Source organism: Varanus komodoensis, unplaced genomic scaffold (genome assembly GCF_004798865.1).
Source record: "Varanus komodoensis strain SLA01 unplaced genomic scaffold, ASM479886v1 scaffold7_1, whole genome shotgun sequence".
NCBI lineage: Eukaryota > Metazoa > Chordata > Lepidosauria > Squamata > Varanidae > Varanus > Varanus komodoensis.
The window spans coordinates 2,218,757-2,235,423 of record NW_025336479.1 but is presented as its reverse complement, the minus strand read 5'-3'; the positions used below and the strand labels follow the sequence as shown (position 1 = coordinate 2,235,423).

At 41.0% G+C, this 16,667-nt stretch overlaps 1 protein-coding gene across 1 annotated transcript; it reads left to right on the top strand.

Moving 5' to 3' along the window:
* Positions 1–4,026: 4,026 nt before the first annotated feature.
* MRPL38 (mitochondrial ribosomal protein L38) lies at positions 4,027–14,305 on the top strand. Its single transcript, XM_044453965.1, has 9 exons — positions 4,027–4,206; positions 4,789–4,968; positions 5,569–5,703; positions 5,795–6,003; positions 7,291–7,363; positions 8,002–8,047; positions 10,604–10,762; positions 12,151–12,287; positions 13,727–14,305. Exons 1-9 carry the CDS (start codon positions 4,140–4,142, stop codon positions 13,861–13,863), a joined length of 1,143 nt encoding a protein of 380 aa, XP_044309900.1. The 5' UTR covers positions 4,027–4,139; the 3' UTR covers positions 13,864–14,305.
* The last annotated feature ends 2,362 nt before the right edge of the window (positions 14,306–16,667 follow it).

The window sequence follows — 16,667 nt, the reverse complement described above, 5'->3', positions numbered from 1 at the left end:
CTACTCTAGCTACTGTTTAGGAAGGAGGACAGCAGTTACATTATGGGTGAAATAAACCCTTTCAAATTACTGTGTTTCCGATCCAGATTCAGTATCCTGACACACACACTGCTTTTGAACCCCTCAGTTTCAAGGCTCGTTCAGCCCACAGACTTCCACTTTTAATACAGGATTGTTGTAAGCTTTTCTAAAAATAATATACATGAAGTATTTGGAATATTAAATCACTGATTGTTGTCTTATGATACTGACTTGATAAAACTGGCTTTTTAGCTAAATTTAGATTTGAAGCTTTTGGGTAATCTCAGATGTACTATACCAGTTTCACTTAATTTATTTTAACTTAAGGAATTCTGTTATCATGCTACAGGCAACCTGCTTTATAAACAGATTCAGGTATCACACTAACCAAGTTTTGGATCCATTCATAGTGTAGAACAGCCTCTGGTAGTAAAAAGCAGCCAGAACATAATGTATCTGAACCAAAGTGCCTGTCCTTTTATTATCTACATTGTAACTATAGACATACCCAATATATATTTCATATACTCATAAATTGGGGTGATGGCAGCTAACCTAACCCTATCAACATCAGAATAATGTTCCATTTTAGCTGTCCTAAGCCATTTTCACAGCTTCATCTCTCTCATGCCTCCACTTCCCAGTGATACTGAAACAGGACACTGTATTACGAGCTTGTTATAAACTTCTACCTGTGGTAAGATGAAGGTGACACTGGACTGCATTGCAGATTGTCATAACTCAGTGGCTGCATTCACACAACAAGCAATCCTGCTTTGTTACCATGGTTTCTGCTTTTTACCATGATCTACCTGACAGAAAATCAAGCTTCTACTTTATCATAGTTTCCATTCTCCCCACTCAGTCCTCCCACTATTGGCATGTATCTCATCAACCACGGTGCCAGAAATTCAACCCAAGCCGCTAATTCAACCCAAATTCAATTAGCCCCTGCCTAAGTCACCTGCTATTTCCTTAGTGGTCCACACATATTGATTGGATTATTGGAGCAGTTGCCGCTTTTTCCAGAAGACTCTGTGGTAGTTGCATACCAGGATCATGGAAACTACAATCCTGGGTTCAGACAAGCCATGATGATACAGAGAAACCATAGAACAAGCTGATGCTTCTTATCATGGTTGCTAAAGACCAAACTTACCATGGAGAAATACCACAACTGGGTTCCAACAGCACAACAGACCAAAAATAGTAAACTACCATGGATTGTATAGGGGATGAGGGTGGCAGTTGTTCTTGGAGCACACTCCTGGGTCACTTCGATCTGGACTCTGAGTCTGACAATGAAACAGAGGAGGGAAAGGGGCAAGGGAAAGTTGGCCCTCAGACTTTGAGATGAGAGATGTGGAGGCACTTATCTCAAGGCCACTCTTCCCAAGTCCTCAGGCAGGCTCTGAGAATAACCAAGTTGTACAGCTGTCAAGTGGAGGCATGGGAGAGGAACTCTCAAAACAGGCACAGCTGGCACAACTCTTGACCCCATGGCACAACATCAGGAGAAGAGAACTAGTCAACTAGAAGATCAGCACGCAGAGAAAAGGAGCACTCATTTCCACACAGGCCCTCTCAAGGAGATTGGGCACAGACATACATAAAATGAGGGTTCCCAGTAGTAGTAATTTAAATTGAGTTCAACAAACCACTCTGTGCATGCTCAGAGAGAGCTTATTGGGCATACTGTGGTGAATAAAGATCATTTTCCAAAAGAACAGTCTGTTGCCTTGAATGCATGAAGGGAGGAAAATGACAGAATGTCATGTTGTCTGAACACAGCCAAAGGGCAGGTTCACATGACAAATGCCATACTGGTTTTTAGTGCAAGTTGGTCCATCATGCCATCCAAACCCTGTCATGGTATTTCAGCATGGTACATCTGGTTTTTAGAAACATCCATAAGAAAATGGTCTATACAATGGATTCCACAGTTTACAGTTTCTCCAGTTGTCTGAATGTGGCATTGAGGTTTCCATGGCCCTGGTATGCAGCCACAACAGACTCCCTGGAAAGATCAGCAGCTGCAGGTGCCTGCCATCTAGTGTGGGACTGAATTTCTGCAGCAGGAGGTGCCTGACCAGCTTCTTGTCCCCTCTGCTGTGCTTCAGGCCATGAGCCCTGTTTGTACACCAGACTGCTTGACTGCTGCAGCAAGCCAAACTCAGCTCACAATTGCAGTGGTCTAAGAGAGGAGTCTCATTCCTCCCCACACTGCCTCCTGGGATATTGCCTGGGGAACTGGGAAGAAAGCAAATGGTGGACAGGAGGAGAATTACCATGATGATCTTGGTCAAGCACATCCATGTGGAAACTACACTGGATTACTTGTCATGATGTGTGTACTCAGCCACGCTCTTAGCCTTCCAGCCTACAATATGAGGATAATAACACAGGGTTACATTCACACACCACACTACTTTGTCCTTTACTTCAGGCAGCAAAGCATCTACAACTCGTCCTGAGTAGTGGAAGGATCCCTCTGGCAGGAAGCTCCCTTGATACGCAGACAAAGAGACTGTCAGTATTATTATTACATTGCATTTATATCATGCCTTTTTTCCTCATGGGAGGACTCCAAGGCAACTTACAAGGCTCTTCTCTCTGTTTTATCTTCACAACAACCCTGTGAGGTCGGTTAGGCTGAGAATGAGTGACTGGCCCAAAGTCAACCAGTGAGCTTCATGGGCACTGGAACCCAGATCTCCAGGTCCCCAGTCCAGCATTCTCACCACCACATCAGACTGTTTGTATGGTTGGTTGGCTCCTCTAGACTGAGCAGCCTTCTCTTCCGTTTTTATACTTTGGATGCAATCCACGCTTACACAGGTATTCAGTGGGACAAACTTTCCAACGGACATGTATAGGGTAATATTTGTTACAGTGCAAACACTTGACAACTTAGGGAAACGGGCAACCTTGTGGATGGCCCAATTATAATCGCATTTACTGGTTCCTAAACATGCCACTAGCAAGGGTAAGTACAGCTGAGCTAATTCTGAATAAGTATGCATAGCTCTGAGCTGTAAAAACCGCAGAGATCTTATAATTACATGGTACTGAGTGCAGTTAAATAAAAACCCTCCAAGTCCATTGCTGGGGAAGTTCTCTTTAACAACCTTATTTCGAGGGTGGCTATCAAATCCTCCTTGCAAAAATAAAGCAAAAATACATATGAGGTTTCATTTGAGTACGAATGCCTTTTCTTTTCAGTTTATTATTCCATCCCTAAGAAGAAAATATTAAAAACACCAGAGGTTTATTAGCGTATTGCAAAACGAAGAGTAGGATTTTAATTTTTTTATTATCTTCTCTGTCAATTTAAACTAAAACGAGAGTGATTCCAAAGACATCGGCCATACTGGGTTAGTATCTTATTACAATTATTATATATTTCAGCTCTACATATAGTCCCAAGTTTGATAGAAGTATGTATCTTCTTTCCCCTTAAGAGACAAAGTCAGTCTGTCCATTTCTGCACAATCCAAAATCTTTAAAATCTGTTCCTCAGTCGGTGGTTCTTCATTCCTCCAATATTGTACAAATACAATCCTCGCCGTAGTAATTACATGTAAAATCAAATATGCACTTTGTTTATCAAGGTCGTCAGGGAGCATGCCTAATAAAAATATTTCAGGTTTAAATATTAGAGGTTTTTGCAGCATTTCCCCAACCCATCTATGCATTTTAACCAAGTATTTTTTTGGCTTTATCACAAGTCCACCACATATGATAAAAAGTACCAGGTTTTTGTTTACATTTCTAACATCTATTTGGTATATTTAGGAACATTTTTGCTCATCTATTTGGCGACAAAAAAGAACAGAGTAGGAACTGAGAGTACTCAGCACCGAGCTCCGTGGGCCTTCTTCTTGTGCGGAAAACTTTTTGACGAACCGGGCTTTTAAATATGTTCGGTTTTAAGGGTCGCGACCGTCTTCGTTGTCTGAAAAAGCGACTCGTGTAAATACTGATTTTTTATTTATTTTCTTAAAGGCTATTAGGCAGGCACTGGCGAAGACAGCTTTGCTTGGGTGACGTCACCCCGAGCGAGCCAAGCGACGAGGGGGCTTTCCAGCTGGAGCGACGCAGCGACTGCAGCTGGCGAGATGGCCGCGCGTGTGTTGAGCGCCGCGCTGAATGGAATGCGAAGGGACAGAAGCTTTAGCACGACTGGTGAGTGGTGGCCCCCGGCTCCGCTTCGGTGAAAGTGTTGCATGGTCCACGTTGCCTTCGGTCCCCCGCTGTGCCTGCATCCGAATGTCCAATGAAATATGTAAACTGCTGGCCAAGCTTATCTGAGCTCAGAAGATGTTAAAAGAAAATAAGCGCGTTTGTTAACTTTAAAATACGTAAACACACTAGTCTTCTTGGAAGTAACGCTTGTCCCTTTGCAAATATTTGAAAATAGCGAAGAATGGATGAATAAAGATACATACAAACGCTGAGTTTACTGAGTTTAGTAAACTAACTCAGTTTACTAATGTCTGAGTTATTAATCTTTTCTCATGCATTGCTAAGCTGCCGCTAGAACATTCTTTGAAGCTTTAGAAAATAACAGGTCTAAACAATTTTTAGCATTAAAACATGTTTTAGTTTGAATACCATCATTATTTCTGCATCTGCTGTGTGTTTGCCAGTGACATTTTACTGTTCAGTTTCTACTTGGGATGGTTTTATTTGAGGGAAGAGACCCAACTACTGTACCTCTGATTGAACAACTGAGTTTATAAAACAAAACCCCCAAATTGTGTTTAGCTGTTGTCTGCAAACTGGGGATACCTCTGGGACCAATGCCTAATGAAGATATTGATGTCAGTAACTTGGAAGTATTGGAAAAGTATCGCACCTTCACCCGTTACTTCAAGGAAGCAGAAAAAGAGAGTAAGAAGCCTCATTGGTGGAAATCCTACAAGAAATACATCACTCCTCAACAAGGTACTCTGTCAGGGAGGCCACAAAAGCCTGGTCCAGTTTTCTTTTTCCTCTTTTCCACCAATGATCAATTTTTCTCCTATGTAAAGTGCAGTCCTGTGGGAGTTATTTCTATTCTATGCAGTGCAACTTAGTAAGCATGTATAAGATTTGATTTGAAAGAATGAATTACCTATAGTTTGTTGTGGGTGGGGGTTGACCAGAAAAAAATAAAAGCAATCAAACAGTGATAGTTTACCTTTTGCAGTTAGATTTTAAAGAGAGACAGAATTTCCCTTGTTTAAAATGCAAAGCAGCTGGACTAGAAGTTTACAGCTTTGAATTGAGCCTTTGCATGTCTTAATCTGCTTCAAAGAATTGTACATATATGCACATAGATGCAGTAGGCACTTACTGCAAATTAGAGATTCCAGGTGAATTCCAAGTCTATTGAGGACACATTATATTCAGTATAGGATAGTAGGTTCAAAGATTGCAGACTAAACCTATGCCATAAAATGAAACATTAGGCTTGTCCAGTTTCTTGAACATTTATGGTTTATCCATTATATGGTTGTAAGCAGAAAGTACATTGTGGGATTTTTTGGTCTTTTTAAAACCTAGATGAAGAGGCAAAGATAAACATTGGCCTACCTTATCATCTACAGTCATGGGAAAAAAAATATGAAGAGAGAAAAGCCATAATGAAACAAAATTTCACGAATATGGAAATGGAAAGGGCATCCCGTCTCAGGACATGTACGTTGGTCACAGTTTCCACATTTAATTTTTTCATATTTGCAAGAGCTTATTCATGCAGTACTCCTCCCTACTGTGTTTGTGCTTGCAGTGTTGATTCCACTTGATGAAAGCAGGGCGGAATGGGAGAATACCAGCGGCCCATATCACAAGCAGCGAGTTGCAGAACACTATGGACTGTATCGAGATTTGTTTAATGATGCCACATTTGTTCCCCGAGTTCATCTTAAAGTAGAATACAACCATGATGAGGAACATGTTATGCCAGTTTATCATGGGAATATGATTACACCCACAGAGGTATTGTACGGGGGATATAAGTTTTGAAAAAGAGAATATCCTTCGCATATATTATTGTGTTTCATTTGACCATGGCCAATCCAGTAATTATTCTGAGAAAAACTTATCCTGAGTGCTTCATTGATTTTCCCCCAGCCTGATGGTGTATAAAGCATATCACAGAATTAGAATAATGAAACACTCATCTGTAAATATCACCCAGTACCACCTGTAATGTAGACAGATATTGTGGGTGTCAGTTTACATCAAATAATGCTTATCATAATTCTAAAACGTAATACAAAACTTACAGGAGTACTGAAAAATAACATCCCTAGTGGTGAGGATCTTCTGCAACTTGGCTGTATTGAATGTAATTTTATCTTATATTCTTTCTCAATGACTTAAATGAAACTTCTAAAATATTCTTGTACCAGTTTTTTCCTGGATGTATAACTACACTACTAATGTCAAAACCCAGCAGCAGCAGTAACTCACAGTCTTAAATCATATTTAATAAAACCTGAGTAACAGCACAATCCTTTACATAGGTGCTTAGAAGGAAAACACATTGACTTCAGTACAGCATACTCCCAAGTAGGTGTGTGTAGGATTGCAGCCTGTTAATAAAAGCAGCAGGCACCACTGGAGAATAAATAGATTTTATCTTGTCATCTAAATGATGGAGTTGATGGTAGCCAAGCCTACTGGAACACCTTTCATATAATCAGTAAACTGTCTCTGCCTGCAGGCATATAATCTGAAGAGACTTGATGTAGAAGGAAGAAGAAATAAGGAGGGAAGAAAGGGGGAAATTAAGTAGACTTTTAGCAGGGCTGATAGAATAACCTTGCTTCCCATTGCCATCTCCCCTACTATAGCCTGCTGGTAGTGACAGCTGGAAGAAGAGGAGCGTTGGAGGCGCTCTTCAGCAAGGCTCATGAAATGGCCCTGCATCTCCTCTTATACTCTTCCTCCTTTCTCTTCTGCAGTTGGACGTATTTTTTAAGGTTGCTTATGTCTGTTAACGAATCCTGCACCACTGTCTACTTTTTACAGTTTTTTTCTTTAAAAAAAAATGAAAAGTCTTTCCTGGGCTACTTTATGATATATTAATTTGATGATAAGGCACGCTGGTATTTGTTATCTTTACTGCAAGGAAGATGTAATGGGAATTGTCTGATGCTGACTGGACTGAAAAAAGTTTCCAAGTAAGAGACCTGGTAAAAGTTAAGCCCATAATGTTGCATTAGGCAAATATCTTAACCATTTAGCTACCTTACAATCCCTGTTGTATTTTCTGCTTAGACTTTAAATCCTCCCAAAGTCACATTTCAGGCAGATGAAGGATCTTTATGGACCCTGCTTCTCACTAACCTGGGTAAGTAAAAATAATTTAAGGATACTTTCTCAGCAGGTTGTCCTATCTTACAAGTAGAAGAGCCTCAATTTTTTTACTGGACTTTTAGTTTAGGTTCACACTAATAGACAAATCCAGACAAAAAAACCATAGAGAAATTGAGTTTCCTTTTGTAGAATAACTTATTTTAGTTCTGAATAGGAATTAAATGGAAGTCAAATATTCTTTGATAAATTCTGGATAGCAGGTCTGGGTCAACTTGGCTTTGATAGACTGAGTAATCTTGAGGAGGATTCTATCTTGTTGCTTACTGAATCAAAGTTGGGGCAAGATTGTGTTTTGGAATTTTGCCTTCCACTTCATAACACTTGTCAGGGAAGGTAGAGGGGTTTTCAAAAAAATAGTTACTTATCAGTAGGAGCGCTACTACCATAATATTTTTTAACTTCATGATAAACTTATGTCATAGTAATATGACAAAATGAAGTGATGTAGCAAAAAAAAAAAAAAGAGGGAAATCTCATGCTTTTGAGGTCTGGTCATGCTAGAGCAGGCAAAAGGAATAATTCATGCAGGAAGAGAGAGAATAGCAAAGTGCTACATAATAACAAGGGAATAATTTTCACATTATTTAATTTCTGTATCTCTTGTGCACACAGATGGGCACCTGCGTGATACCAATTCAGAGTATGTCCACTGGCTGGTGTGAGTATTGGCTTCTGAATCCATTTTTGCTTTGCTATTAGTTTAAAAGTTTCTGACCCAACTTGGGACTGAACTGTAATATTCAGCTACCACCATGCTGTCATGAAGACTTTGTTGGTACATGCAGCAAATGTCAGCCTTGGAACCTGATGCTTACAGTGGAAGCAATAAGATTTGGCTTTTCTGTTGCAGCTTCTTTTGAGTAGCCACGTTCCTGCTAAATGAGGAAGCTAGTGTAAAAGCACCTCAGATATTATGTTCAGAATTACTATTTACACATGGATGCTAGAGCAAGGTAACAATTGAAGCAAGGTCTGGTTGGACACTGGGAACTGCTTTTTGGGTAGAAAGCATATCCTATTTCTATTATTTTTGCTGAAAAGCCAGCTCTCCCATTTGAGGTTTTAAATAACCTGTATTTAAAAAGTGTGCATGTTGCTGACTCATGAATCCCATCAGTCATTCGTACATTGTGTGGGTGAAGGGCCGTGGCTTAGTAGTGTCATAAGCATTTACACGTAAAGGTCCCCGCTTCTGTCCCCAGCATCTCCAGTTTGAATGGCCACTGAGAGCAGGTGCTAGAAAGTGATTAGCCAGAGTAAACCCTCCTGGGCTAAACTGATCTGATCATGTAAAATACAGCATCGTATATTTAAATATATCTAAAGATACCACCAAGAATCAATCAAAGGTATACACAATTATACAGAAGTAAGTGCCCGTTTTGATCCTTACCCAGCTAAGAGAAATAAAGGGGCTAGAGTTAAAAAACAAGAAAGACAAGCTAAGAGGGTGCTTTTCAGAGCACAGAAAAGAGGAGGAGAAGTAAAGAATAGACAGCAGTTCCAGTTCTCTTCCTTCAAAGAACCTTTCCCGCATTGGTTCATCTGTTGGGACGCTTGCGCATCTACCATGGAACCAGTGCAACTTGCAGAGGATTCTCTGATGTTTCTTTGGATGCAAAGTCTGGTTTTGCAGAACACAGTTGAGGCCCCATGGCTCTCACAGCAATGGAAACAGAATGTACACCTCTTAGGATATACCCACCATTCTTCAGGGAGCTTGTCCACCATTGTTTCTCTTATTGAGGGGGGCCCATGCTTCTCTGGACCACGGTCTGAAAAACATTGATCTAGAGCAGGGGTCCTCAAACTTTTTCAACAGTGGGCTGGTGAGGGTGGGGCACGTGAGGCAGGGACGTGGGGGGCGTGTGGGGTGAGGCACCAGCTTGCTCGTGAGGAGATCATTTTCTCCAAGCGGGTCCAAAACGACCTCACGAGCAAGCCACACACCCATGTGCACCCACGCACACACACAGTGAGTGCAAAAACCTCTGGGGCGGGCTGGTTAAATGGGCATGGCGGGCCGGATCCAGCCCATGGGCCTTAGTTTGAGGACCCATGAGCTAGAGCCTTAGCTTGAGTGTACAATGCTGTGCAGAAGTATTCACACAGCCCCTTTGGCTTTTTCACATTGTGTTGTGTTACAAAGAGAAATTGAACGGATTTAACTGCCACTGTTACCACGTGTTGTGGACAACAATTTGAAGAAAAAGCCCAATAGTTTGAAGGTGCAAATATTTTTATTGTGGAACAAAAGTTAAGTAAACAAAATCAAACAGGTACTTGTTGATTACATATATATTCACCCTCTTTGCTGTGACATACCCTGCTCTAGCACCAGCCATTGCTTCCACAGACCACATACCGTATCGTAAATAGTTGATGGAGTCTACCAGCATGCAATTCTATTGCCATGTGATCTCATGTTAAATATACTTGTTTTTGAATGCCACCAGTTTGTTGGAGAGCATAACCTGAATATGAGACAACAATGTGAAGCAGCTGCAAAGAAAAGCAAATGCTCATTTGGATTGCATCAATAGAAGTGTCACGTCCAAATCACTGAAGTGCTAGCTCCCATCTACTCAGCACTGGTTAGGCTTCTGGAGTACTGCATATCCAGCTGTGGGCACCACAGTTTAAGAAAGTTACAGATAAACTGGCAAAAATTCAAAGGAGGGCTACAAAGATGATCAGGAGATTAGAAACAAAGCCCTGTGAGATGCCAGAAGAATTGGGTATGTTTAGCCTTGAAGAGAGAAGACTGAGGCGGGATATGGCAGTTTTCTTCAATAGTTGAAGGCTGTCTCACAGAGGAGGGTCAGTATCTCTTCTTGACAATATGACAATGGAACCAATTACGTAGGGACATAGTGTGCTTTCCAGGACCAGAGGCATTCAGGATGATGCTGGGCAGCCATCCATTAGGGATGCCTTGGAGTCCTGCACCGAGCAAGGGATTGGACTCAGTGGTCCTGTTGGTCCCTTCCAACTCTACTATTCTATAATTCTAATTCCATTTTGTAATGGAACAAAATGTGGAAAAGTTAAAGAGCGGGGACATACATCTGTAAGCTCTTACTGTATCAAGCTCCTTTAATTGCCATTTTTACTGTGGGTGCCACTGGGGAGTTGGATTTAGGAGGGTAATCTGAATAGGCATAGTGTGTCGTTCCAGACAAAGTTGCTTTTGAATCATATGTTGTATTAACAGGGCAAACATTCCGGGCAATCAAATAGAAACAGGCAAGGAACTTTGCCATTACTTTCCTGCATTCCCTGCTAAAGGAACTGGATACCATCGCTACGTTTTCATTCTCTTCAAGCAGCTCCAGCAAATTGATTTTACGGAAGAAATGCGTCCAAAACCTTGGTAACTTTTCGCACTTTGCTTTGATTGCTTTTTTCATCCTTTGGGAAAGGCAGCCTATGAGTAATTTCTGAAGGAACGATTTGGAACAGTCAGTATACTCTGGGTTAAAGAGTTGGGTTAAAGAATACAGTCAGATTGTTAGGCACAGAAGAGAAACTAAGCAAAAGCAAAAGTATGTCCTGAAATATTAAATATTGAATCATTTCTGTTGGAGTGAAAACTCACCTGTTATGAACAATTAACTCTTGTTCCCTCAGAAATCCATATAGGCTGTTGTTATGAGTGTCTGTTTGAAATTTTGCCCTCCAGTCTTTTTTTTTTCAACCTGTCGTCAAAGTAACCTTCATACAAAGGTCTCCTCTGCTGTTAAATAAATTACTGCTTCTTTGCCTCAATTTAAGGTGTCATCTACATTGCACTTCCCGCTTATCCCTTGAATCTTAGTGGTAAATAACATGCTGACCATTGGCCAAGTTTGTTTCTAGAGCAGTCAGTGGGCTACGGAATGATCCCCTGCCCGAGGCCCACCTGGCACCAACACTGACATTTTTTCACCATCAACTTAAAACTGCCCTCAACTTCCAAGCATTTAATGGGATATGATGCAACATATCAGTTGTTTTAGCAGGTCTAGCTTTTTACTGAAATTACTTTAGTTGTTTAAGTTGCTTTTAAATTTTGTAGATTGAAATTTTATGCCATGTTTATTGCATATGAATTTCATGCTGTATTTCTACTATTTTATCTGTGTTTTATGAATTGCTGTGAACTGCCCAGAGAACTTTAACAGTTGAAGGGGATGAAATAACCAGATAGTTATCACATGAGGTGGAAAATCTCTAAACATCCAGTATTTGTCTACCCATTCCGTCCTGTGCTTACGCATGGAAAGTGAGCACACTGAAGACTGCTTCCTACATGCTGTCCCTAATGGGAAGTAATTTCTGGAGGACGTTAAAATTCTGGCTTCCCCTTTGCCATTCCAGTATCTCTGGGAAGCAGGGAACTGTATGAGGCTCAATCTTAGCTGAGCAACCAGCCAGCATTCCCTTTCTGCTCAGCAAAGGGGAAGTTTTCTATTGCTTCCTCCTTCCCAGGAATTTCTGCTACATCTATGTTGCAAGTTTAAATCTGTTTTCTTTCCAAAGATCCCAAGAAACTGATAACTCCTTCTGAGCAGAATGAAAAAACCCAATCTCCATTGGACTTCTACACTGGGGGAGCATTTATTGCTTAACTGATAGGGAATGTCCATGCTTTAAACCTAAGAATGTAGTCTTGATTGTGTGCCCTCTTGTGGGTCTGTTTTATTCACTGAGTGAAATTGGTGATGGCTTGCACAAGGTGACCATGGTGATAACAGCATCTGTGGATCTCTTTTTTTCCAGCCACAGCCTTAAGATGAGAACCTTCAGAACATTTGACTTCTACAAAAAGTATCAGAATGATATGACACCAGCAGGGCTGGCATTTTTCCAGTGCCAGTGGGATGATTCTGTTACACAGATCTTTCACCAGCTTCTCGGTAAGTAATGGACCATGCTGAAAATACTATGATTCTGCATTAAAGCATAATACTCAGAACACAAAAATTGTGAGACTGGACAAGTGTGTAATATTTTTACTTTGCATGCTGTGTGTAAAAGTTGAGAGAGTTCCAGTCCACCTCCAGTTCCCAGCCAGAGACAGGAAAAGGACTAGAACTCAAAATTTGGAGGGGACATAATTGGTCAAGGGTTGTATAACACTGGAGCTTTGGAATCCACTTGCCCTTGTCACTTTGCTTCAGAGTCCAGTTGATACAATCAGTATTGAAATTGCATGGTGGAGAACTATCAAGGGCTCCAACACGCAGATAACCAGGGGCAGAACTGAAACAGCGAGTGGCTCTTTTTCAGTTTCATGAAAAACTCTAGTCTCAAGTGGGCTTTCTGTGAATGAAGGTTGTTGAGAGAGGCGGGTTGTTAGGATTCCTATGAAAGTAGCACAGGAAGCAGTGCATCTTCCTGAAACAGTTGTCATTTGCCCTTACTGAGATCAGTACACACCAGAGCCTATCCTATCTAGGTCATACGCCCTAATCATCTGGAATTACATGAGAAGGGAGTGAAGCAAGTACCCTTACTAGTGCAGCAGCATTAATAGGCAGTGCTTCTGAATAGCCACAATACGATAAAATTTAAGACGTTTTTCAGAACAAGGAACACGTCTTCATTTGCTACCTCTGGCAAGAACAGAAGGTAGCACTTTGTCTTAGTCTCCCATCTGAAATCTGCCCTCCGTGCACTCAAGTATTTGCTTGAGTTCTGCTCCCCCACCAAAACATTATGTGGTTGGAGCTAGGAGATGTTCCTTTGCTGAGTTATTTCAGTAGTGGCTCCTAATTGAGGGCATGGAAAAGGGCAAACTCAGTAGCAGGATGTGCTTCTGCATGTTCATGTTTTGAGCTATAATCGTATCAGTTTGGAAGTGTTGCATTTTGAAATACCAAAACTAAAATTCTTGTTGTTCTACCAGAATTACTAGACTGTCTGTTTAGACCATATTCTGTGACTGGTGCTACAGTTTTCAGACACCATTTATCTTTATGAGTGCTCCAGTGTAGATATGAGATTGGAATGATCTGAGTCAGACATTTCTAGGGCTCATTTAAAGCTTTCTGACCCAGGATAGATGGAAGCTAACCAAGTTGCCTGTGGACCACTAGTCTATTGGCAACTAGATTGGACCTACAGGGTGAATTTATTTGCCTTGTATTAGGAAGGGTATTTGATCCTGTTCAAGCATCTGCGCCAAAGAAAAGAAATAATTAAAGACAGAAAACAGGGACTTCTTTTCCATTAATGGCCTATTAGTTATTTTTTCCATTGCAAAATAAGGGATGGCAGAGACAGAGGATGCTTAATGTTATTTGACGTGTCTTCCAATTTTGATATGTATTAACATGCTATCTACTTTCTGCAGTCATGAAAGAGCCAGTGTTTGACTTTGTGCGACCCCCCAAATACCACCCCCCACAGAAGAAGTTTCCACACCGACAGCCTCTGAGGTATCTGGATAGGTACAGGGACAGTGATGAGCTCACTTACAAAATTTACTGAGGTGTCTGACACCTGCCTTTTCAAGATGGCCCTGGACAGAGCTGCCACTATGCCACAAAGAATACTTCTGCAGAACAGTTCACAAAGTGGAAGTTTAAGAACCATGGTTGGATTTGATCCAAAGCACCACTGGTATTCCTGACTTGGAAGAAAGATAGTTTACAACTATCTTGTGTACATCAGACAACTTGTGAAAGTGGTGCAAATACATTCATTCTTGTGGTGAAGAAACAGCCTAGTTGTACCAGAATGTCTAAAACTTCAGAAGTTGGGCTTCGGCTCTGCTTTCTCAACAGTCAAAGTGTTCTATGCTTTGCTGCTCCACCACTGCACTGTCTCAGCAAAATACTCTCAGCTGAATTGGTTTGTATAATATCTGAAATGTGCCCAAGTGCATCGTCTTTAATCTTTAAAGTATGAATTAAATATGTTTTTAAAATCATTCTGAAATGTTAGGTTGCATTTGATTGCTCCCTTGTGCTTCTCCCCATCTGACAGCCATCTCAAAACTTTAGTATACTGATGCTGTGTAGCATATTTTTATAATTTCAGGAATCAGGCAGGATTATATGTAGTCTTATCTTGGGGGGATTTAGGGATGAACTGGTTGAGATGCCATAACTAACAAATAGTGGTATAAACCAATCGTGAGATATATGAACTACACTGTGGAGCTGGTAGGTATATGATATGTTCACATTGCTTGAAGGAAAATAAAAGCAAATGAAAGCAAATAGTGATCAGGTTGTGTACCTTGCAGGTCTCATATTTGTTTGGACACTTGTGGTTTATTTGCTAATTAGAGCAAGGATTCATTTTCATAACATAACTTCAATAATTAGGCATTTCTTTACCTTTTGGAGCACAATATCATTTGTGAAGGAGTAAGGGGATTCATGCTGGATGTGGGAATAAGGTTGGAATAAGCTGCTCACCCGCACATTAAATGAGCAGTGTCAAGGAAGCTATTACAGATAAGGCTTCCTTCAGAGACATGGAAGTCTTGCCTATGTGAGGAAAATGAAAGGGAGCACAAGCATTACAAGGAAGTATGAAAAGAAATGATGTTAAAAATGGGTGCATATCACTGACAATTTTTTTACATCTGTCAGAAGTAGGAAATCAGTCAGGGAGACAGTTGGTTCACTAGATAACAGTTAAAGGACTTGTAAATGGTGTAATGAGAAGGTGAATGAACAATTTTCATCATTCTTCACTGCAGAAGATACAGATCAAGTGCCTGTACCTGAGCTATCATTTCAGGAAGGGACTCTGAGGAACAAGCAAATAGCCATGACAAAATAGGAGGTGTTTGACCTTTTGACAAGTTGTACCAGAGGACTGTGTAAGGAAATAGAAGAAAACAATAGAATAGGGAGGACCAGAGATCTCTTCAAGAAAATTGGAGATATGAAAGGAACATTTTATGCAAAGATGGGCATGATAAAGGACCAAAATGGCAGGGACCTAACAGAGGAGATTAAGAAGAGGTGGCAAGATTACACAGAAGAACTATACAAGAAAGAGCTTAACATCCCTGATAACCACGATGGGGTGGTCACTGACCTCGAGCCAGACATCCTGGAATGTGAAGTCAAGTGGGCCTTAGGATGTGTGAGCAACAACAAAGCTAGTGGAGGAGACAGTATTCCAGCTGAGCTATTCAAAATCTTAAAAGACAATGTAGTTAAAGTGCTACACTCAATATGTCAGCAAATTTGGAAAACTCAAGAGTGGCCACAGGATTGGAAAAGGTCAGTTTACATTTCAATTCCAAAGAAGGGCAACGTCAAAGAATGTTCAAACTACCGCACCATTGCACTCATTGCACATGCTAGCAAAGTTATGCTCAAAATCCTACAAGCTAGGCTCCAGCAGTATGTGGAACGAGAACTACCGGAAGTACAGGCATGGTTTTGAAGAGGCAGAGGAATGAGAGATCAAATTGCCAACATATACTGGATCATGGAGAAAGCTAGGGAGTTCCAGAAAGACATCTACTTCTGCTTCATTGACTATGCTAAAGCCTTTGATTGTGTGGATCACAACAGATTGTGGCAAGTTCTTAAAGAGACCTGACCATCTTATTTGTCTCTTGAGAAACTTATATGAGCTCAAGAAGCAACAGTGAGAACTGGACATGGAACCACTGATTGGTTCAAAATTGAGAAAGGAGTTTGGCAAGGCTGAATACTGTCGCCCTGCCTATTCAAATTATATTCAGAGCACATCATGAGAAAGGTGGGGCTACATGAATCACAAGTTGGAATGAAGATTGCCAGGAGAAATATCAACAACCTCAGACATGCAGATGATACCACCCTAATAGCAGAAAGTGAAGAGAAACTAAAGAGCCTCTTGATGCAGGTGAAAGAGGAGAGCACAAAAGTTGGCTTGAAACTCAACATTAAGAAAACTAAGATCATGGCATCCGGTCTTCTCACTTCCTGGCAAATAGATGGGGAAGAAATGGAGGTAGTGACAGATTTTATTTTCCTGGGCTCCAAGATCACCGCAGATGGGGACTGCAGCCAAGAAATTAAAAGACCCTTGCTCCTGGGGAGGAAAGCTATGGCAAATCTAGATAGCATACTAAAAAGCAGAGACATCACCCTAGGGCAATCTTAACAGCATTATGGACCTTGGGCAAAGCAGTGTACTGGGTCCCCTATGACAACTACAACTACTGTTAATTTTGGAAGTTTTCCAGTTTTCCAAGGGTTAACATACACAGATTAGTATGGGGCCCACGGGCAAGTGCCCATCAGGCCCATGCGTTAAGACAGCCCTGCATCACCCTGCCG

Bases quoted from the DNA above. Each gene is read 5' to 3' on its own strand.
- MRPL38 (XM_044453965.1), top strand. From the start codon at position 4,140: ATGGCCGCGCGTGTGTTGAGCGCCGCGCTGAATGGAATGCGAAGGGAC. The intron at 5,704-5,794 runs GTACGTTGGTCA...TTGTGCTTGCAG, and splicing joins GGCATCCCGTCTCAGGACAT to TGTTGATTCCACTTGATGAA. The intron at 10,763-12,150 runs GTAACTTTTCGC...CTTTTTTTCCAG, and splicing joins GAAATGCGTCCAAAACCTTG to CCACAGCCTTAAGATGAGAA.